At 45.0% G+C, this 22,423-nt stretch overlaps 1 protein-coding gene across 1 annotated transcript; it reads right to left on the bottom strand.

Moving 5' to 3' along the window:
* Positions 1 to 14,734: 14,734 nt before the first annotated feature.
* LOC146634805 (7SK snRNA methylphosphate capping enzyme-like) lies at positions 14,735 to 21,243 on the bottom strand. The gene is made up of 8 exons (XM_085379157.1): positions 20,823 to 21,243; positions 18,505 to 18,909; positions 18,136 to 18,404; positions 17,345 to 17,642; positions 16,695 to 17,262; positions 16,411 to 16,623; positions 15,822 to 15,930; positions 14,735 to 15,166 (listed from the first exon to the last, which is right to left on the bottom strand). The coding sequence occupies exons 2-8, from the start codon at positions 18,879 to 18,881 to the stop codon at positions 15,114 to 15,116; spliced, it is 1,887 nt and encodes a 628-aa protein (XP_085235283.1). The 5' UTR covers positions 18,882 to 18,909; positions 20,823 to 21,243; the 3' UTR covers positions 14,735 to 15,113.
* Positions 21,244 to 22,423: the final 1,180 nt, after the last annotated feature.

The following is a 22,423-nucleotide window of genomic DNA, read 5'->3' as shown; positions in this document are numbered from 1 at the left end:
GGTACAAAAGCACTTCTACTGGCTTCACGTCAATTCTCCTCCACACCACAGCCGCGATGGGATAATCTTTATGAACCTGACACGGCAGAACGACATCCTGTCCACGCACAGCTCTGATGATTGTCAGGTCTGCAGGAGACGAGACAAAACAGGACAGAGAGTGTTGGTATCACTGAGACTGGGAATCATTGTTTCAAGTACCTTTAATGACAAACAGTCCCACACACACACACACACACACAAGCATTTATGTTTTGTTGTGAATAAAATGTTGGCTCATGTGATTTGAAAGTCTTTCAGTTTTCATCTGCTGGGCCTTGGATTGTAAACTGCAGAGTGGATTGATCACTGATCAGTGTTTGTGCGTCTAAAGGTTGATACATAAATAGTGCAGTCAGTGTTTGACTGTCCACAGAGTCTCCAGTTCAGGTAATTTAAATAGCAGATGGAATCTGAAGTGGATTACTCATCTGCCCGGCGATGCATCAAGTAGGGTCTAAAAGCTCCTTTTGCTGCTGAGTGATGTCTCCCAGGAAAAAAGTTATATGTAGACCTTGTTGTTCGAGAAGATAAAAGGAAAAAAAGTTGTTTTTAAAAAAATTATAGTTATTATTATTATCATTTAAATCTTGTGTGGCTGTTGTAGCAAGCACACTCATGGTCTGAATGCTTTGCTGTGCCAAACACAGGAGCCTTCAGCAGAGGAGACCTGCTCTACGCTCCTCTTGTGAAACTTTTTATTGTATTTTATGATTCACATCACTGTCACAGTGGGTAAAGGCCAAGTTAGTGAAAGACAGGAGGATGTCACATGATTAAATGTCAACAACTTGATTGGATCTCCAAGGGTGAGCAGGTATAAAAGTGAGGTGTAGAAGAGATTCGGGGTTCTTACATTTTGTCTTCTGGCTTCCGGTGTTGCTGTCACTTGGTGTTTGCTCTCTTTGTGGTGGAGCATCACATTCTGTTCCTGTTACAACACACACAGTGGTAGTGAGGGCCAAATGAAACTTTCTGAAGCTCAAGTTGAAAAAGGGTTCATTACTCGAGGCTTTCCAACACCTTTTTGGTGACATCTGGTGGCCAAACTTATGAAAGGAGGATTGAATCTACAACTTCTTCATTATGACTGTCCACTTAACAGAGCCGAGCTGACAGCTTCTGTTTAACGTTATGTTAAAGTTCTGTCACTGTACATTTCAGACCCGGGGGCAGAATTGCTGATGGCCTGGTTGTTATTTAGCAACAAGCAGAGCGTCCTCTTTTCCTCGCTGGCTCCATGACGACTCTCATTACCACACACACTGGTTCACTATCGCTCGCACAGAGACACCAAAGCTGAAGCAGAACTTGATGACTGATCACTAACTCTGTTCAGATGAACCAAGCCTCGGCACAGTGTTCCTGAAGCATTGCATGAATTATTTTGACACGTGCTCGAGCTTCAGTGGTGCTTTTGTGTAGCTTGCCTGCGTAGCCAATTCAGTAAAAAACTTATAGAAAAACTTCTTATTTCATAGTGTAATCTTGACGTGCTTCATCTGGAGCACACTCTCTGTGTATTCACTTGCTAATTATTGTCAGTAATCACTTATTGTGTCTTGAGGGTTTTGCTAGCTTGGCTCTTAGCCGACTTGCTAGCAGCATGGCCTCTTCACCTGTCCCTCCTGCACTGTCCTGCTCACTGTGTCAGATGTTTAGTTACTCCTCAGCCTTCTTAAGCAGTAATGACACTTGAAATAAATGTAGCCTGTTAGCAGCTCACTGAATTGGAGACTCGGCTTCACGTCATTGAAAAACCTGTAGCTTGACAGCCGGGCAAACAGGGTGACTGTGTGATGGTGAGGAAGAAGGATAGTCATAAACAGATGCCTCAGAACACCACCAACCTGTTCATGTGTCTGACCATTCCCCCCCTCTGCGACACCCCCTGGGGATCAAACTCTGGTAATTGGCAATTCTTTTCTGAGACATGTAAATGGAGTCGTTCTTATATGCTGTTTTTCTGCTCTGAGCACATTTAAGTTAGAAGTCAATTGTCTTCCAGGGGCCAGAGCAGGTGCCATTGTGCGTGGAACTTTGCCGAAACAATGTTGGACTCGTCGTTTTCTCTGGTCCCCTCCCCAATCGTCCAGGAGTGACCAAAAAAGCCCTGCAATGTCTCCAGAATTATGTAGTGGATTGAGGTGAAACACGTGTAGTGTGGATGTCAAAGAAGAGGAGTCTGTTGAGAAATTCACGTCAGCTATCACAGATTATTTTTCTTAAATGTTTAACATGACATTATCGCATTCCTTTAAAGTTTTCAAGTTGATTTTAAGTTTAAGTGTAAAGTTTGTCTTTAATTTCTCGAGAGTATGAAAGCTGGTTGAGATGACACTCAGCACAGGTGTAGAGCAGGTGGAGCAGAGGAAGAAAGTGTCACGTCGACTCTCAGGGATGATTTTTAATGATTTTTTTAATATGATCCAATCAGGCTGCTTGTATGTGTGCGCGCGCCCGTATGTTTGGTATGTGAACGCGCGTCCACGTTTGTGATCAGCGCAGGAGAAAAGGCGCTGCCGTAAAGCGGAGTGTAGACGCGCAAGAAGACTTGTGCGGCGGACGAGAGGCGGGTGTCTCCACCGCGGCTCACAATCACGGCTCACTGTCCCGCGGTCCCGTGAAGCCTGAAGAGACGAATTAATTTAGCGCTGGGACTGGAACTAGTGTTCTAGTTTGTGTTTATCACGGACTCTTTAGGGCGCTGCACACTCGCTCTCTCAGCACATTCGCGCTCAGAAAGAAGCGCGAATCGTTAAAGCAGACTAACGTGGAAACAGGTGAAGAGACGAAGGTAAGCGGCTCGCTGACGTCACAGTGAAATCCAGCTTCATGGCTTTAACACTGAACAAATCCGGTCCGCGCAGGCTCAGAGACAGACTTCATCCTTTTACTTTAACCGTACATGAAACATGAAGCTGAGACAGGAGCTCAGTGTCACAGCTGGAACAACATCAGCTGACATTAAAGAAAAGCAGACATTTGTTCCCTGATAGCAAAGATTGAGATGGAGAGCGTGAGGGAACTACAGAGAGGAGGACACGGGCTGCCCTGTGATTACACTCCACACAGTATCATTAACACTAATGAAAAGATAAAGTAATAAGTTACTGTAGTTCTCAGTTACAGCCTCATGTTTACTCCACATCCGTCTCTTTTCAGACATCAGCAGGAGGGAGGACGACCCCCCAGTGTGAGGACGACCCCCACCACATGAATGGGGGACAGGAGGCGCAGCTTCCAGCCCAGCCGGTAGGAAAGTCCTCCTCAACTTCTCTGTAACTATGGACTCTGCCTGTTGCCATGTGTGCAAGCGTTTCGGTCCACAGTGATGTCAGTCAGTGCTTTTTAAAGATGTGCAGGGTGTGAAATCTCCTCTTTGATTGTTAAATGTTCGTTCACTTTGTTTGTGCTCCAAATAAATTCACTTCATAGATGAAACAGTTCAATGTTGCCTCTGGTTTCGTTCTGTGCCCCCATGAAAAAACACCCAGAGCCCACCCTGGTAAATCTGGCGTGGAAACGCCACTGCTGTCAAAATGTGTCTTCATGTATCAAATGTTGTATATAAAAATGCTCTTTCCACTCATTTTAATGTCCTTTTTCTGCACACTGAAATCTCAGGCAATGCTTAAACAAGAATATATCCAAAACTATAAAGATGAGAGCCTCAAATCACTGCTTTTACTTCTCGCGCTTGAATCAGGATCTGTCATTTAGCACAGAGACTTCAAACAATCAAGCGGTCCTTCCAAATCTGATATTCGAGCACACGGTAATAAAAACACTTGACATGTGGAAGATAATTAGCGCCGATGTCTGAATCTTCACAGAAATGCAAAAATAAACACGTAGAATAGAAAAGAAAACAGCAGAATTTTGGTCACATAAGTGAAGAAAACGCTGTTTTCATTTTCTTTCCAACATCAGAAGAGTCTAAATGATGCACGCGTGTAGAAACAGAAACATATACCTGTGCATGAACACTGCTGTGCAGACAAAACACAGGATTTCCATCTTTCTCATGCAAACACTCACCTACAGAAGTTGTAAACAGGCAGAGAAGAATCAAAGCCAGTAAAGCTTTAGTGGACATGTTGGTGTTCTCAGCAGTGGAGGTGACGCTGCTCAGAGCTCCTTCTTGCTCTTGGGAGCAGGACACAGGGGTACAGACCTTTATATACTTGTGCATGTGTGTGTTGACAGCAGTCACATGCTCATGATGCATCTATCCATCACTGTCACACTCACTGTTCCCACCAGCACATCCACCCAGCTGAGCAGCTGCGTACCTGTGTGTACATTCACACATGCAGCTGCTCAGAGTGACGTCAGGCTGCAGGTCAGTAACCATGGTTACAGGCGACGCTCTGAAACTTATGATCAAAGATGTCAGGTTATTGTTTCCATGCAGAATCAAGACTGAAGTCAAACAAATCCACTGTATGTCTAGATAGTGTGTTAGTGTCGTTTCCATAGTAACACTGACTATAAAAACAAAGGCGATCCATCAGTCCAGATCAATAATGTGAGCTCATTTAAGCGCACATGTATGTATTCAGAGAGGTTGATGTACTCGGTCCACCGATGGCTACTGACATCTAGTGGACATTTGATGACATTACATCAACAGTTTGTGTGAAATGAATAAAATGCAGATGTACTCTAGAAATAAAATACTGCAGAACTAAATAGAACACATTAATTCACACAAGGGGAAGTCATGTGACTGTGATGACAGATCAGCGCCATCAGAACACTGACTGATCTGCAGTCTGTGGCATGAAACAGTCATTCATCACTTAGCTCTCTGTAACCTGATGGAGTCAGTGTGTAAAACAAGGTGATGCAAAGATCTGGATGGAGCAGAAGAAGAGCAGACGCAGAGTTTCAAAGGCGCCATCATGGCTCAATAATATCAAAATAATACAAATAATAACAAGTGGCAGGTTAGCCTTCTTAGACTGAGATTTCCATCAGTAATGGGGGACGTCTACAACCTGACGTGTACCGTAAACCTACGCATATGGATCAGTATTTAAGGTTTGACTCTCATCATCCACTGGAGCACAAACGGGGTGTCATCAGGATGCTACAACACAGAGAAGAAGAACAGCACATCATAAATCTGATTATGGAAATTTTGTGTGAAAACTCCAAGAAGTTTGAACTTTTCCATAGAAACGTTAGTAAATGAGGCCCACACAGGTGATGACTTCATGCCTGCTGATCGCTAATCTGGAAATAAAGAGGAAGAGTTAGACGGAGCCGTGGTGCAGCAGGGAGATGAGCGCTGTCATGAAGTGTGACTGCTTCCAGCCTGCAGTCAAACTCCACCTTCAGGATGTTTCAACAGACCCACACCTGTTGACCATCGCACCATGAAGCTGCCTCCATTTAGAGCAGTCACGTACTCTGAGCGCCTTCTCGTCGGGTCTCCTTCGCCTCATCGTGTTTCCCATAAAGGAGGAGGAGGCCTCTTTGTTGTTCTGGTTCTCTCCTTACATTTAACCTTGCACCATCCTCAGCGTCCTTGTCTCCTCCCTCCTCGTGTCTCAGGTGAAGCTGCCACAGAAACTTGCCGAGCTTGTGGGATTCATCTGAGCAGAGCCTTGAACTCAGACTCTCCTGTCTTCTTGTCACACAAGCCTAGTTAAATAAAGTTTTTTTGTCCTCATGTGAACAAACTGAGTGTGTGTGTTGAAAGCAGCTGCTGTGTGTGTGTGTTTCACTTCTTGTTGCATACTAAAACACACACACTCTCTTTCAGTTCAGTTTAGTGTGTGCAGCCAAACATCACGGCAGACTGCCACAGAGTTCAGCTTCCTCATAGTTTCACACGTCATAAGCCTTCGCATCACTTCCTGTCATCACAGGAAGCTAAACACAGACGGAGGAGACACTCTGTCTCTCACAGTAAGGAACGCAGCGTTTGTCAGAGCAACACATGCTCTTAAAAAAACAAAATCAGTGTTTCCAACTGTTTCTCAGTGTTTCACAATAAAAGCCTTGTTAGTACAAAAGCGTCCAGCAGCTATTAGGAGGGCCTTTAACTTGAAATGGATGGAAGAGGAAGCAGAAAAGGTCAGCCAGCTTCAGCGGTCCGAGGTCAAAGGTCATGTGAATGAAGAAATGTTGTTCATACTTATTTATATACTTATAGGTTATTTTTTTCTGTCTGAACTGGCAGGAAGTCCTCTGTGAGAAGCAGGAAGTCCCACTTTTGTTGTTTTTGGTGACTTTCAGAAATCTTCCAGCCGCTATAAAGTAAAGTGATGCAGGTAACATCGCTGTGGCAGATGGAGGGCTCAGCTTTCAAATTAACATGACATCAAATATGAAAAGACATCTGTGTAAAGAAGGATGTAAAACATGGACAAAGATCTGCAGGCACCTACTGTTATGTGATTATTATTAAGAGCAGCTAATATGGGATAAAGGTCCTCTTTCCTTATAGTCCCTGTTAAAAATCTGTTGATAAAAATTAATAATCTTTTAAATGGTTGAATGTTTTCAATAAAATAAAAACTATGAATCAGTTAAACAGCTAAGAGAGGTGGGTGAAATAAAGGCTTTTAGTCTGAGGCAGCATAAAAGTGATTTATTAGAGAAAGTTTTAAATCATGATTAAAGCACTGATGGACGGGGAGCTTTGTGTGAGCACACCTGCAGGGACGAGGCTGCTGGCTGGAAGTTATTACTGAGGCTGGTCATAGAGATCAATCAGAGAGACGATCTGGATAAATATCAGCACTTATTCATTCAGTTTTATTAACATAGCATCAAATCACAGCAACAGTTGCCTTCATGCACTTTACATTGTAAAGACTCTACAATTACACTGTTACAGTTAAAGCTGCTGTATCTAACGATCTGTCTGAGTTGTTGCTTTTTTGTGATCAGCATGGAAACACGTCTATGGAGAGGAAATCCAGCTGCTGACGGTCACATCTGCATCATTTTAGCTACAGTGTATGTTTCAGTGTCAGAACTGAAGGTGGAGCTTTGTGTGCGTCAGGGTGAGGCTGCAGCAGCCGCCTCCAACCAAGTAAAGAGGTTCAGACTCAGCAGCTCTGATCATTCATTGGAGTCAGCACAGAGTGTGGAGACATCTAGTGGTGGTGGAGAGAAGTGCAATCAAAGCTCTGCTGGCGAATGTAGTTACTGTAAGATCACTGATGGAGCTCTGTGATTGGTGGATTGTCCAAACTGAACTCAGTGGTAACGTTTCCTCGTCCTCTGATGAACAATGGAAGGACGGATCAGCTGATCAGCAGTCAGGATGTCGTGACACGAGTACTGGATCCAAATTTGATGTTCTTTTCTCTGACCAATGAAATCTGACCTGGAATTTGGGAAAAGTCTTGGAAAGTTGTTTTCTTGCATTAAGGATTCTGCTCACAGACTGGGTGACCTTTGACCTTTAACCCCTGAGCTTTGTATTGAGCTACAAAGTTCATACCCTGCTTCTTTTTCCAGTTGAAAATATTGCAAAAGTTAATTTCCACAGCAGAGCCTGACACAGCGCTCCACACCTTCACCTTCATCACATTTGTGCTTCCTGAAGTCCAGCTGCTTCCTAAACTTCCAGACTTCTAACTCAAAGAGAGGAGATCACTCCACTGCACTGCAGACAGATTTCAGACCTTCATGAATTCCTTCTAAAGCCTGATGTGGCTTTGCTTCCAGCTACATGACACGTTTATTCACACCTTATGAACCAATCAGGAGCCTCCTACCTGTTCCCACAGACGCCTCATTAATAAAAGGAAATCAGTGTTTCTATGAGCCGAGGAGCTGAACTCAGACTTTTCACTCATACCACGTCTTATTTCTTCCTTTTGTAACAAGTGTCACCTGGCAGTTTGTTGCTCTCTGCCAGGTGATTGGCTGAAGAGCTTTGAAAAGGTAGTAGGTGTGTGGGGTGAGGTCTGTGGAAAAAACCAGAGGCGATGAATTCACTCGAGTGCGAGTGGGTATATTGTGGTGTGACCACGAGTTTTAATAGAAGAATTGATCAAATCCTAGATCGACTGCAAATTGATCAGTATTGTAGGTATATTGACGGCTTGTTTTAGTTTTGTGATTTTGAATGGTTTAATAAAACTGATATTTTATTGGGTAACATTTCAATCGATAATGTTGTTTGTGTTTTTCAGCTGTCCTGTCTCTGCCTCTCAGTTTTCCGTTCTTTTGATTGATTTGTAACTTTGTATTGGTTAGTCCGTCCAGCCGTAAGGGCGGTTGATGATTGAGTGAGTTGTGTGAGGGCGGACTAACCTCCCTTTTTGTTTTTTGCTTATTTGTTTGTGCCACTTCCCTTTATCTCCCAGATTGCAGGTCATGCATAGCGCTGATTCCCAGCTGTGCTGAGACTCAAATTGTTTGCAGTGCATACCCGCAGGTAAATCGATTGCAGTGTCTCTAAACAGGGTGTGACGGTTTGCAGTGTTGTGTTATTTTTCACCGTTTGTGTGGTAAGTGTCATGTGCAGCTGGGATATCAGCAGGATGTGTTGCAAGGCCTGTCTGGAAATAACTGGGAAATTGTATGTTTTACTAATGTAATAAATAAATGATCAATTTATTTCCTTGCCCCTCCTACCTCCTACCTTGTCCTCGGTTACACTTTATTGTATTTATTTATTTTACCTTCACACAGTTTATTCAGGTGTAACAGTGATTTTATTTCTTTATGTAGATATTTTATATTCTGTAACTGAAATTGTCCACGTTTGATCTTTACCTCAAAGTGACACATGGACTCTGTCTGTGTCCTCAGTTTCCCAGCATGCCTCAGCTGTGGAGCTGTATGAGGGAGAGTTGTTTGTCCTGCTGCCCTGTGAGTTTCCCACTTTTGAACTGGACAGCCCCACAGTGGTGTGGAGTCGCTCCGACCTCAGTCCTCCAACCGTCCACCAGCTTCAAGGAGACAAACTGAAAGATCCAAACCAGCGTTACAGCGGCCGAACATCCATGAAGACTGACGCTCTGGAAACTGGAGAGCTCAGCCTGAACCTGACCAACCTCCAACTGTCTGACAGCGCCACCTACACCTGCTCTGTCAGATCATTTAGACTGAGAATGGAGACTGAGAGATGTCCCACTGCAGGTCAAAGGTCAACATCAAACCAAAACTCTGCTGTAGACAATCACAAATTGAGAAATTGATCTATAATGTTGATGTAATGTTGGATCTAAGCTGGGTTTTCTGAGCTTTGGTTCCACAATGGCATGTTTAAAAACACTGGGAACACTCCAGTCTGAAGAAAAGCACTGAAAAGATTTACAACCCAAGGACCAATAGTGTCAAAGACTTTGCTACAAAGCTTTGAGGGGAGAATATCTGAGGGAACTGAAGACGGCTTCTTTTTATCTACCAGGGTCACCATATCATCAAATGTCACAGGTGTAAAAGTAGACCAGGAGTGAGATGCCAGAACAAGAAAGCTTTGGGGAGATTTGTCATTGATTGTTTTGATCTTATCAACAGAAAATCAGACTTTTGTTGCTGTCTGCTTTATAGGTGAGGCAGCTCGAGACACAACAGTCAAACAAAACTTTTCTGATATGAACTGTTAAATGGGTTCAAATATTGAGGGTGAGCACAAAAACAACAATTGGTCCAGAAGAGTTGGTCAAACAATGATTTAATGAATACACGCAGTGTGGGAGATGAACACTGTAAAACATTCAGCATCGATCTCGCCCCAAAATTACACATGCAACTGTCTTATAGCATCAGGGAATATTTTCTGACGCCTCCTCTTACGTCAAACAGATACAATACAGACGTAAGTTTCAAACCACAAATGTTCTGTTGACTTTTGACACATGGGAAAAGAACATTTTCTCCGTCTGTAGGCCAGGTGCATTCTGTTGACGTCTAACTTTTCGCTTATCTCCTGAAAACATGAAAAATTGTGTCTGCCACTCTTACCCAAAACATGAACTTAACTACTGTGTGTGTGTGTGTGTGTGTGTGTGTGTGTGTGTGTGTGTGTGTGTGTGTGTGTGTGTCGACCTCACTCGAACTCTGACTTATGAAAAGAGAGGCCAATTCTCATGTGGATAATAACCGAACTGAAAGTATGTATGTAATAGGTTGACTGCACCTGTAATACAAGTTTTAACGTAAGGCCAACAGCTTCAATAAATGCTTTGATGAAATGATAATTAATGTAATGGTAATGATGATGGTTATGAAATCATCAGTAAAATATTTCCCTGATCTCCACACTCCCGCTTTTGACCTCTTGACTACAAGAGGTCACCATACGTTGCGCTGTGTCACTCCTCGACCCACTCAGCTGCCTCCATGTCCATCAATGGCATCATGGGCCCGGGTCACCGTTCCCAGGTCCACTGCCCTCGCTCTGACCCTCTCTACCCGTCCTCTGGCCGAGGGACTGAGACAACACCCTCTGAGACATGAGACAAAAACAAACACCTTTCCCTACTACGCCTCCCTCACTTATTATGTTCCTCAATTGGTCTCTTAATTCTTCAAACTTGGTTCAAGCTATCATGTTTGGGACTCTAATCAAAAGCGAGCCTGACTTATGGCCTTGGCTCCCTATTTCGTCTGCCTTCAACAACGGTGGGAGTGAAGCTCCCGTGGAATGTGCTCTCTGTCTCCTCTACTATCAGACAACAAGGTCCTGACTCTCTGAAAACAGCATTTCTTATAACTCAGCAGTATAATGCATCATAAACAATATCATTCATACACAATAAATCAGCAGTCTAATGTAATGCAAATCAGTTTAACAAATGTAATCGTTATCACCTTCTTCTAAGTCAGGAGAATAATGCAAACTAAGACTACATAATAATTTCACAATCATTAATCAGGGGTATAACGTGGCATAAGATAATATAATAACCTCACAGAACCTAGAAAAATCAGAGCAGCCATTTTCACCATTTCATTTAAGGAGAGCATGAGATCTCTGAGAGAGCCTGTGCACTTCCACTTTAGTTTTCTTCCATAGTCATTCAGCTTTGTGATACATTCTCCTTAAGTTTAAAATAGACGCGTTTATCCAACGGCGTGTCCTCAAGTGAATTTCAAAAAAGGCGCAGTTATGGTCTCTCAAACGGACATCCTCCTCAGACACGTTGCTAATGCTGAAGCCCAAAGTAAAGAGCCGTGTGAGGCATGGCCGACTGTGGAGGCTCAGTCTGTCTGTTCTTCTGCTCTTCATCCAACACGTCTGCAGCACTTTACAGGACGCTGCAGACTAGTTACCAAAGAACGAGTCAGGAACACATCAGGAACAAACTGAGACACAATCTGACTGAGACTAGAAGACAATGAGGGGACAGGGAGGTCAGAAATCAGAAATCGAACGAAGATGAATGAAGACCCGCTGACAACTGGAGACCTCAGTCTGAGCCTGAAACACCCCACAGAGAGAGACACAAACACCTACACCTGCACCATTAGCAGGGAGGGAAACATCCTGCTGAAGAAACAAGTGCTGCTTACTGTCAGAGGTCAGTGCTGTAGATACAGGTTAAAGGTCAAACTCATTGTGACGGTAGGATCATTATCTCCATCCATTTAATCCATAGATCCTGTTTGATGTCTGTTTGTAATAATGACAAACTGGAAACAGAACTTTACGATTGTTTCTTTAACCGCCATGAACCTGGCGTCCACATGTTTGGACATCACATTTTGGGACGTCTAGACCAAAATACAAAAATTTGCTCCACGAGGGCCTGATATCCACTAACGAGGACATTATACTGCTGCTGTTCTATCAAAAATTAAAACGAATGTCCTCTCATGTGGATCTCATTTTTCTCAGAGACAAAAATCGGGTAAAAAAAAAATCTGGAAATTCTCTGTTTTTGCATTCTTCAGGTCCCAATCAGCCCAAATAGCAAAGAGAATTTAAAAATGCATGCCATGTAGGAGTTCGGGTCTTAGGAGGTTAAATATAATATTTATTGGAGCATTAAGACAGTTATTTGGAGCACCTTTGGCTGAATGATCATTTTTACATCCACGCAGCAGCTGACAGGAGAAACAATCCCATCAGACTGTGATCAGCTCAGCAGCTGCTTCTAATGTGCTGTGCTTTGTTACCTTCTGCTCTGCATCAGCTTTCTCCGCAACTGTGACACCTGCTGCTGTTTGTACACCTCATGCTGTGTTTGCTGTTCTCTCAGAGTGTCGGGTGGAGGTGGAGGAGGGGGCGGAGTCTGTCCGGCTGCCCTTCAGAACCACAGCTCAGCTGCCTGAAGACACTCGGGTGGAGTGGTGGCACCGTCCTGAGAAGCCTGACAAACAGGAGCGGCATCACAGAGACCGAGTGAAAGAAAGACGAGCGTGTGAAAAGCGGACGGTTCAGCCCGACCCTTAAACGCCCCACAGAGAGCCAGATACAGCTGTGTGGCCTGGAGCCAGGAAACATCATCGGGGTCGTGCTGTTCACAGTTACAGGTGTTTGTTCACTGTCACTTGGTTCTCTCTGCTTTCACTTATTATTTTATGGTGTTTGTGTGAAGCTGCCTGCAGGGAGAGATCAGCACATCAGGAACAGAAGCAGCTCCGTTGACTCCTCTGATGGCTGAAGTTTGATCTGTGTGTTCTTTGGTTATTGATCAGTGATGTCAGAGTGGAGCCGGTGTGATGGTATCAATTATACTGGAAACACTTCATTTTCTCCTACTGATCAGTTTGTGTCGTTACTCTGTACTCATGTCCTGTTTAAAGCTTTGTGAGTGTCAGGTGAGCAGTGAGCATGAGTGGGAGCCGTGGACGCTGCTGCAGGAAGGCTGCGTGTCATTTATTTGTGTGAGTTTAATCCAGTAAAGCTAATAAAGAGCTACTCAGACGTTGTTTGTGAGTCTTTCAGGTGATTCAGTTTTCACCTGCAGCTCAGCTGTTACTACGGCAACAGCATGGCGATGATGAAAGGAGGATTAGACATCAGTCTGTAGTTAGCTAACACAGCTAACACACAAACTCCTGCAGCTTCCTCACCGGCTGGTACCAACGAGTCTCACCTGTGAGGTGGACCGTTACCTCCTCCTGGACCTCAGGGACACAGCAGGACTCCCCTCAGTTACTACGTTCACTCATGAAAACGTCTTTAGCTGATTCTACATTAGAAAATGATTTTAAGAATAAATGCAGTCGTGAGTATGTGTTTAAACCAGCTGGTAGACAAACAGCTTTTTGCAGCTACAGTATAATTACCTGTGTGGGTCCAGTGACAGGACATCCTCACCTGGAGGTGCGTGACAGAAACCACAGCAGAGACCTCTGTGTTTAAGAAGTGGACGGTTGGATATTTTGTGGCTTCCTCTCACTGAATGTGCCAAAAACTAAAGACAGGATTATGGATTTTAGGAAGTCTTCTTATAAGTCATCACCTACAATTATTAAAGCTGCTGGTCTCCAGTTGAAAGTTGAATGTGTTGTGTCTTTCTGCATCGCTGCCTTGTTTGGCAACACGACTGAAGAACAGCTTTTGGATTGCCAGCAAACTCTCAGGGTGATGGCAAGACAGACTTTTAGCCATTTATACCAAACATGCTGAGGAAGGCTCGTGTTAATTTCTTTAACCATCCACTTCACAGTCAGTTTGACTGAAACCTTTACACGTGCCTGCACAGCACACCTAAATATAGGAGGTCATTAGCCAGACTGACGGCATGCTTAGGTGGAAACCCCGGAGTCAAACACATGTAATTAAATGTAAGTGTTCAGAATACTGCGCTTCTATTGCACCATGTTCATTCACTCATCAGCTGTTAAATCATGACTCTAATGGCTGAACTACCACTTCAGCATGCAGTCAGTCCTTCTAATGACCTCATTTCAGGACGCCGACCCTCGAGTGCTGGAGTGACGAGTGGACACAGCAGAGTGAGACGTTCACTCTGAGGCTGTCAGCAGTCTAACACGGTGCACTACTTCCCTCTTGTGGCAAAGTTGCACAATTACACCTCCATTAAATATCTAAAAGCTCCACTCTGTGTGGTGACTGAAAATCTTCTCATGAATGGATCTGTCTTTTGTTCAGAACTACAGCTCCCAGCATGCTTTTCTGCCCCTGTCATCTTAGTGTAACAGCTAACAACCCCAAAACTGACTGAATTTAAAGAGAAGCTGCTGAGATCCTGAAGCTGTTTCAGGCTGTGAGCGGCGCGTGAAGCAGGTTGAGGAGGAGCTCCCACAGGAACATCAAGTCTGCTGTGTTTGTAGTCCTGGTTCACGTCTGATCCCCCGACCATCACTGGACACCTCATGTCTTCTTTGTGCACTGATTAGATCCGAGTTTCCTGATGTCTTCTTTAGATAAACCTGCTTGCTGCAGACCTCACATGGTGTCATGTTGGACTCCACCAGTGCTGTACACTGACTCTGTTCCTCTTCCTCTGAAGGATGTGTGCCATCCTTCTTAGAGTTGGAATGGGGAGCTTGATCCTTCAGGAAGGACCTGGAGTAGAGATGGTACTCCTCCTTGTTATGATGTTGCAGCTTTCCACAGATCCTCTGAATTTCCAGGTCTCCATCTAACTGCTTATTAGCAGAGAGCATGAGAGAGACAATCTGAGGCAGGTTTAACAAATTTAATGCCAATTCAGGTCATACTGTGAGGAGTTCACAATATGTTGTACTTTATACAGAAAACCTGAAAGACAAATGAGCAGCCTTAATTCAGGGATTTGGAGTCAGTAGCTTTATTTTGACAGGAAAAAAAAGCAGTGGAAGAAATATGAAAAACCACTTCCTGTTGGTATCCAGCGGCCAATAGAAACGCAGTTATTTCTTTGTGCTTTACTGTCTTATTGATCTGATCAACAACCAGTATAATCCCAGCATCAGACACATGATATCACGTCTGTGTGGGGAAATCTCATTGAATGGAAAAATCATGTTACTGGTTTAGGTGGACATGGACACCTGTACTCAACCAATCACATCCACAGGAGTACTGCAATCCAATCAGGTTCCAGTTCTCTCTCTTCTGCTGTGCGACATCATCAGTTTGTTCAGTCACAGTTTTAATGCCGTTTCCATAGAAACAGAAGGACGCCGAAGGCGTGAGCTCACTTCTTCTGCGCAGAGCCTTTATGGAACAGGTAGATGGGCCGCTGGTTACCTGGAAACACAAGCAGACAGCTCAGATCACACACACCTGTGCAGTCTAACAGTCTTCAGGTAAACGTCTGCAGTTATTCACCTGGCCTGCTGCTGTTAACTAACAAGGCATCACCAAGGTGTGAGCGGCAGGTGTGCTCAGTGAAACTGCAGGATTTTACTGGGATATCAATCATTAGCAGTAATGCTAACATACAGTCTATGGATACAGCTAGGCTAGGTAGCATTAGCTGGCTCACATACTTCAGCATCTGTGTCACTGTATTTACAGGTGTGGTCATCCATCCACTCACACAGGCACAAGTGTCCGGCTAATGTTTAACTTTTCTTTTTTCTGGGTTAGTGTACGGCAAACATGTTTAATGGTTTATTGTTTAACAGCAAGATGATTAAACTTTGAACACAACTCAGTGTTCCAACAAGACAATGATCACAAACACATCAGACCTGGTTTTGGGAGGGATAAAGCAGGCTAAAATTAAACGCCTGGAACGGCATTCCCAAAGCTCAGACCAACTTTATGAAAAATTTTTGGAGAAGTCCATTCCCGGAAACTAACAAATTTAACTAACTCTACCGATCCTGCCAAGACGAGTGGTCAAATATGAGCCAGAATACACCGGAGCCCTGATGGGTGCATATGTGCATGTTGTCACCTGCGTGTGTGATGAGTCTGTAGGAGCTGAAGCCCACGCTGTCCGTCAGGTAGGAGGTGAACTGTTCAGGCCTGAGCCTCAAACTCCTGCAGTGACTGAACGTTGTTTTCTGGAAAACCACAGAAATGAACTTTTTACTGGATACACGTGCTGCTGAATGTTCTTAGATGTATATACACAGAAGCACAGATATTTACAGACGCTCCCTGCATGCGTGTTTAGTGAACCAGTACCCATGAATAAATTCATTCTTCTGCCAAAATGCTCAAAGTGTTGCAAAAGAATACACAAGAACACTTTTACTAACAAAGTTAATGCAAAATATCAGATCATAGTTACTCCATAGTTACTCATACCCTTTGATCTTTTAGGAAACCATTACGACTCTAAAGGACCGGACTGTGATAGACACACAGTGTTGAGCACCGTCACTTCCTGTTGCTGTTATCTCTACATGTAAAATCTGGTCTTTATACGTGTGAATACTTCCTGCTGTCATCGATCACATTGTGTCAGAAGGATGAGCAAAGGACAGATGCTGTTTCTCTCTCACACTGCATATGATTATATTCATGTTGCTAGGCGTTACCGAGGCTCTCTTGCTGTGGCAGTAGCTGCTCCATGGTTGTGGCTCCAGGATAAATATTCCACCTGGCGACAGGCTCTGATAGGCTCGTTTGAATAGTCTACCCACACCTGCGTCACCCGACTGCAGCTGCACCCACTTGGTTACGTTGAGACACATGATGACATCATAATGGCCCCGCCCAGGCCAAGCTTCACGGTCTGAGACGTAGTCGCCCTGTGGGAGGAGTCACAGTGGTGAGCGGTGGCTGGACACCAGCGAGGGGTCTGATGGAGAGTGAGACTCACCTGGATGAAGGTGATGTTACTGGGGAACCTGGAGGAGGAAGAGGATGAAGGAGAGAGAAGGGGAGGAGCTGAGAGAGGGCCCCGACTCACCCTGAAGGACAGAGGGAAGGAGAGGAGGGAGAGAGCCTGTTGGAACTCCTTCATCAACTCCTCCTGCCCCTCCTCCCCTTCCTGTTCGGGAGGAGGCGGGGCTACCGTGTCTTTCCTCTTCCCTCTGTCCTCCACCACCAGGTCATGTGACAGGAAGTGTCTAATGTTCTGTATGGCAGCACGGACGAGCTGCTTGTCTAGCTCCACCCCCAAGATGTGGGTGGGGTTAAATCTTCGGGCAACAGCCAGTGTCATGTGACCAGTGCCGCAGCCTACGTCCAGAACCGTCTTGTCTCTGAACCAATCAGCTTCAAAGACCCGGAGCCTTGGGTCTTCCTCTGCCCCAACCCGCCCCTCCCACTTGTCTCCATAAAAACCTTGGTAGCCATAGCAACGGCTGTGGTTCCCGTACTGGTAGCGGTGTTTGTCCTTCTTCTTCTCTCTGGGGTTAGTGGAACCAGTCTGAGGTCCTCCACACCTGCAGGAGGTGGTACAGATGTCATGTGATAAAGACACCCAATCAGATCACAGTGATTACTCAGTTTAGATGACACACTCACCTGGCAGCTTTAGCCCCTCCCACTAACGGTGTCTGGAATTTGCTTGGCTGAGCTACAGTCGTTGTGACAATGGTGCTTCCAGCACCATCTGCCAACCTTGTCGAGGTGGTGCGTCGCCGCTTTCGTTGCCGCCCGTCACCCTGGCTCCCAGGCTTGTGGGGGGGGCCAGGTGGAGGGTGGGTGTGCCTCCTGGGCAGGATGGGGGACGGGGCCACGTCGTCTCGGCAGGTGATGGCAGTGTTGAGCTCACAGGGGAGAGGAGATGGAGGAACGCTGCCCTCTTTGTTCAACAACGGTACTGCAGGCGACAAAACAGACGTCCATGCACAGACTTCACTCAGGTGGACTCTGCAGGTAGAACAGCTGCAGCCAGGTACGAGCGAGTGTAAGGACACAGGCCCACCGGTTGTTTTCTCAGTTTATGTGTACACACATGTGTAAGTTCAGAGCCGTTGTTACGGTTCATGTCTGATTTAAAGCTACAGACTCAAATCAGACATTCACAGGAAGGAGTACAAAAACGATCAGTGCGCCATGCAGATCAATTATTACAGTTATACAGAGGAGCCTCGGACTGCGAGGGACTACAGACGGGGCACATAACCCGCAAAACGAACAAAAAACTGAAAAAAAGTAACTAATAACCTGCTGCATCGCATTATTGCATTAAATATGAGAGCGCCTCCCTGATATCTTGATGAATATCTGAAAAAAACCTGTAGATTTACTGTGTGAGCTGCTGCAGTTTCCTGCTCGTCCACCGGGTGTCAGTAAAGCTGCAGGTGTCTCACCTCTGAATCCACCTGTGTGGGGAAACAGCGGCGCTGCTGCCACCTCCTTGTCTCCTTCGCCGTCCCCTCCTCCTACTTTGTGGTGTCGGGTCCTGTGCTTCCTCTTGGACTTCAGTGGGGACAGCAGGACCCCTCGTCCATCCTCACCCCCCTTTCCCCCTCCCTTCAGGTTCAGAGGATCAGTGATGTCACGAGGCACCAGGATCTCTACGGGGTCTTCGCCCCGTGACGGCAGGGGTGAGCACTTTGGTGTCTCCTGATTGGTTGTTCTGAAGAAAAGGGGAAGAGCATAAAGGTGGTGTCAGTGTTAAATCCTGCAGCAGTGACGTTATATTGATCTCTGAATGAATCCACCAATAACCTCCTCACCTGTTTACTTCCTCGTCCAACAGCGAGTTCAGGTTCAGCGGGTCAAAGATGTTCCCGCCCAACAGGAAGTGACTCGGTAACACAGACTCTGACAGACTGTCGCTGTTGGCGCGGCGTCGGCGCTTGGTCAGCCCCTTGAAGCCCACGCCCATGGAGTAACGCCTATTCCCGATTCGCTGAGTCGATGGAGGAGGAGGTGGCGCCGGAAGGGCCGGCTGGCTGTCATCAGGCGGCTGGAGGCCATTTTTAGCCCGGATGATGGGGAGGGGTTTAGCCAGCTGCGGCTGCTCTGATAGGCTGATGGCAGCGGGGAAGACGGGGCTGAGTCTGATGGGCGCCTCATGGGTGAGGACCGCCTCTTTGTCCACTGACATCATCTTCTGCAGTCTAGCCAATCACAATGACCTGCAAAAGAAGAAGGGGTGGAGTCAGATTCAGCTACTTAAGATAAACCACGAGACATAAATGTATAATAATTACTGAATTATTGATCGTAACCTCATTAATGAAGCTCTATTAGAAGAGTGAATACAAACAGAAAAAACCCAGCTGAACCTGAACTCAGCACCAAAAGTTTTATTATCCGTTAATTGTGTTTTCATCCTCACTCAGGGTTTTATTTCTTTATCCGTTTCGTTTTTTGCTTTTCCCATTTTCAGATTCTTCTTTATTATTGAGGAAAAATTTTCATGTAAAGCTAAAAGAAAATTTAAAATGTACCCTTTTCAGATAGACTTCGCAGGGGAAACCTGACAACCATTGAGTTTAAAAACAGCAGCTGAGCAGATTATTGCAAAAACGTAAAAATCTAAATAAACTATGTTCTTGTGTAAAAGTGATGAATGTTATCAGTTACTATGAACACGCTGCACTGTAACATAGAGTGTTTGATAGCTCAGCAAACTAACCACTCTGCTGCCCGCTTAGCTAACAGTGTTTGTCCCAGGTTTGCTCCTGTCAAACAAAGCGAACTTGTCTCTCTCCCTCCTAAAGTGGGATTCATTTTCATGGTTAAATCTGCACTGTAGGCACATCGTAACATGACCTCCACCTCTAACTACACATCGACATCGACACAGCCTGGAACAACCGCGATTAGTCTGTTTGGGACCATCATTTCCCCCTGCACATTCCTGGATCAGCTGGAAGGGAGAAAGCCAAACTGCAGGGATAAACATTCACACACGTGTGAATGCTGGCAGCACCGCCCGTCAAACACCATCTGCAAACAGACCTTAAGCTCATTCTGCATTAACCTGAGCTCCACTCCTGAGGATCCACGGGATCAGATATTTACCCTGAAACAACGGAGGGACGTCTAAACTCAAAAAGGTTTTCTAAAAAACTCATTTTAAAATGATCCCCAGTGCCAGAATAACACATAGAAGGAGCCCAAACTTCATCCCTAAAAGGACTTTAAGTATAAGTGCCATAAGGAAGAGCATCTTTCAATGAAAGCAGTTTTGAGGGAAATCTGAGCTGAAACTGGGATGAAGGACCCTCAGCACCGACTTAAGCTTGAACTTTCTTTTATACCCTGCCTCCATCACACAGCCAATCAGACATCCCTGCCACCTCTGCTTTGCATCCTGATGGTTTCCAGAAATTTGTATGTAACCTGACAACTTTCGTTTTCTTTGGGCTGGCATCCTCCCAATCAGACTGCGATGTGTGCTAACATTAAAACACTGAGCACCACACAGGAATCTCGGATCTCTATGACGATAGAAACTCATCGAGCAGCTTCTATTTCCCCTGAGGCTGTAATCAGTGAACAATATTGATCAATGAATGACTTGTGAAATATGTATACAATCCCACACACTGAGGGGACGAGTTCACGCCCCCTCTGAGGGAAACAAACGTTAAATTCAAACGTCTCTTGCTGAAACCTTATTAGATGGGTGTGTGTTAATGCCCCTCAGCAGGCTTCCGGAGGGCAGCCAAACAGGGACAAAGTTGTCATATTATGGAGGGCGCTGAACAAGGCTTTAGTGATAAATGAGCAGAATAAGTAAACTTCAGAGGGGTGAACGAGATAAAAACTGCATCTCAAACGTAACTGTGACCTCCTGAAGGAAGTTCAACATCCTGATGTTTCAAAGTAAAAGCACCTACATGAGTTCTTTCTGGTTAGTGCGTCAAAGTGTCACTTTTATTTGTGACTCTTACTTTGAAGAATAATCGAAATAAAAATTCTTACAAATATCGTTAAATCAGCATTGATTTAATCTGATTGCTTCAAAGTTCTTCACTCAAACAAACCAGGCAAACGTCGTCGATCAATAATCAATCACTGACTGATCGATTGTACTCACAGTGTCCTGCAGAGATCACCGTCCGCAGTCCAGACTTCACCCTCCGAGTCTTAGAAATATCCGGTTTATGTTTTTGTCAGCGCGTGTGCGTGCGTGCGCCCCCAAAATCCCGAGGAAACCCCGTCCTAGCCCCGCCCCCGTCGCTCACTCCGCCAATCCCTGCGAGCCCTCATGAATAATTCAATTGCACTACAAGAAACAAACACAGTTAGCTTCTGCAGCTAGCCGCCAAGCACGGAGCAAACACACACGCCCCTCAAAGATAAACAAGTCCCGAAACACCACCGGAAACCCGCTGTGTGCATGAACACAAGCCCGCACCCAGCTCCCCGTGCATGTGCCGGTCAGTGTGCGTGTGCTCTGTAACGGCCCGTGACTTCAACTATAACAGTAGACTTCTGCTACGACTAGCTACTAACTGCTAGCTGCCTTCATCGTGCTCAGATACTCGAGCTCGCGCTCTTATACGCGACGGCAGGGACCTCGCGCTCGACCGCAAAAGTGTCCAATCGGGTGCGAAGTTGAGCCCCAGCCTTCACGGGATCTGCGATGTTGATTGGGCGCTATTCGGGGAGGGCGGGCGAATGGAGCGAGGAGAGAGGTGTCCTGAGCAGTGCCTGACTAGAAAGGCGAGCACAGCGGAAAACAAACGGCGTAACGGTGAAAATTAACGGTTCACCGGGCGGTGTCCGGCAGCTGCATGTGTTAACACAGATAGTTAATGAGTCTAATAAAGTTTCAGTAAGAGACGTTTGAATTGAACGCTTGTTTCCCTCAGAGGGAGCGTGAACTCGTCCCCTCAGTGATTGGGATTTTATACCCTCAGTTTTGCTCTGAAGGAAATATAAACTCCCTATATCCGATCATATCCTCCAGGATGACAGATAAATCCAAATAAATCATTTAGGTGAATAGTGGGAAAGTTTTAGGATCAGTAGAGATGTAACGTTTGTTGGCCAATCAGAGCAGAAGAGATCCTGAGAGGTGAAACGAGATCAGTGGTGGCTCACATGTTTCCTCCCACATACATGTGGTTTTCATCATGTTATCACTGAGTTCAAACACCAGAAACAGTACTCTGCAAGAGCAGGTTGTCAGGTGTTATCATGCTGCAGATCCATCAGAGGTTCTGTGCTTTTAAACTTTTAACTTTAAGTGCTTTTAAAGTTTCTCATCTCAGAGCTGAAGCTGATGTTCTGTGATGTTTGAGGCTTCTCCTAATTTGCAGTCAATTTTTTTTCTGTCATGACCATTTGTCTTTTTGATTGCGATTTTTTTTTTTATTCTTTTAAGTTTTATTTCCTTCTTCTCTTGATTGCTGAATGAATCTGCCTTGCTTCAGCATGGGGATAGGAGCAGAACAATAACACCACACAACATCTTTCACGGATTAATTTTGGATGCACAGTTTGATTTATTGAGTAAATGAACTACATCTTTAATGCTGGGTCTCAGTTTTTCTTCACTATAAAGTAAAGCTGGTGTAGTAAATCACAGGAGCAGTATGCGATTTGATTGTTTGTCTTTAACTCTGTATGTTGCAGACCAAAAGCGACGGCTTTATTGGTCAGAAAATTGAAAAATGTTGAAAATAAATTGAA

This window comes from Diplotaxodon limnothrissa, linkage group LG3 (assembly GCF_057381915.1).
Source record: "Diplotaxodon limnothrissa isolate DT_005_m linkage group LG3, D_limnothrissa_male_GT1.1, whole genome shotgun sequence".
NCBI classification, from domain to species: domain Eukaryota; kingdom Metazoa; phylum Chordata; class Actinopteri; order Cichliformes; family Cichlidae; genus Diplotaxodon; species Diplotaxodon limnothrissa.
This window is presented reverse-complemented; position numbering and strand designations above follow the sequence as displayed.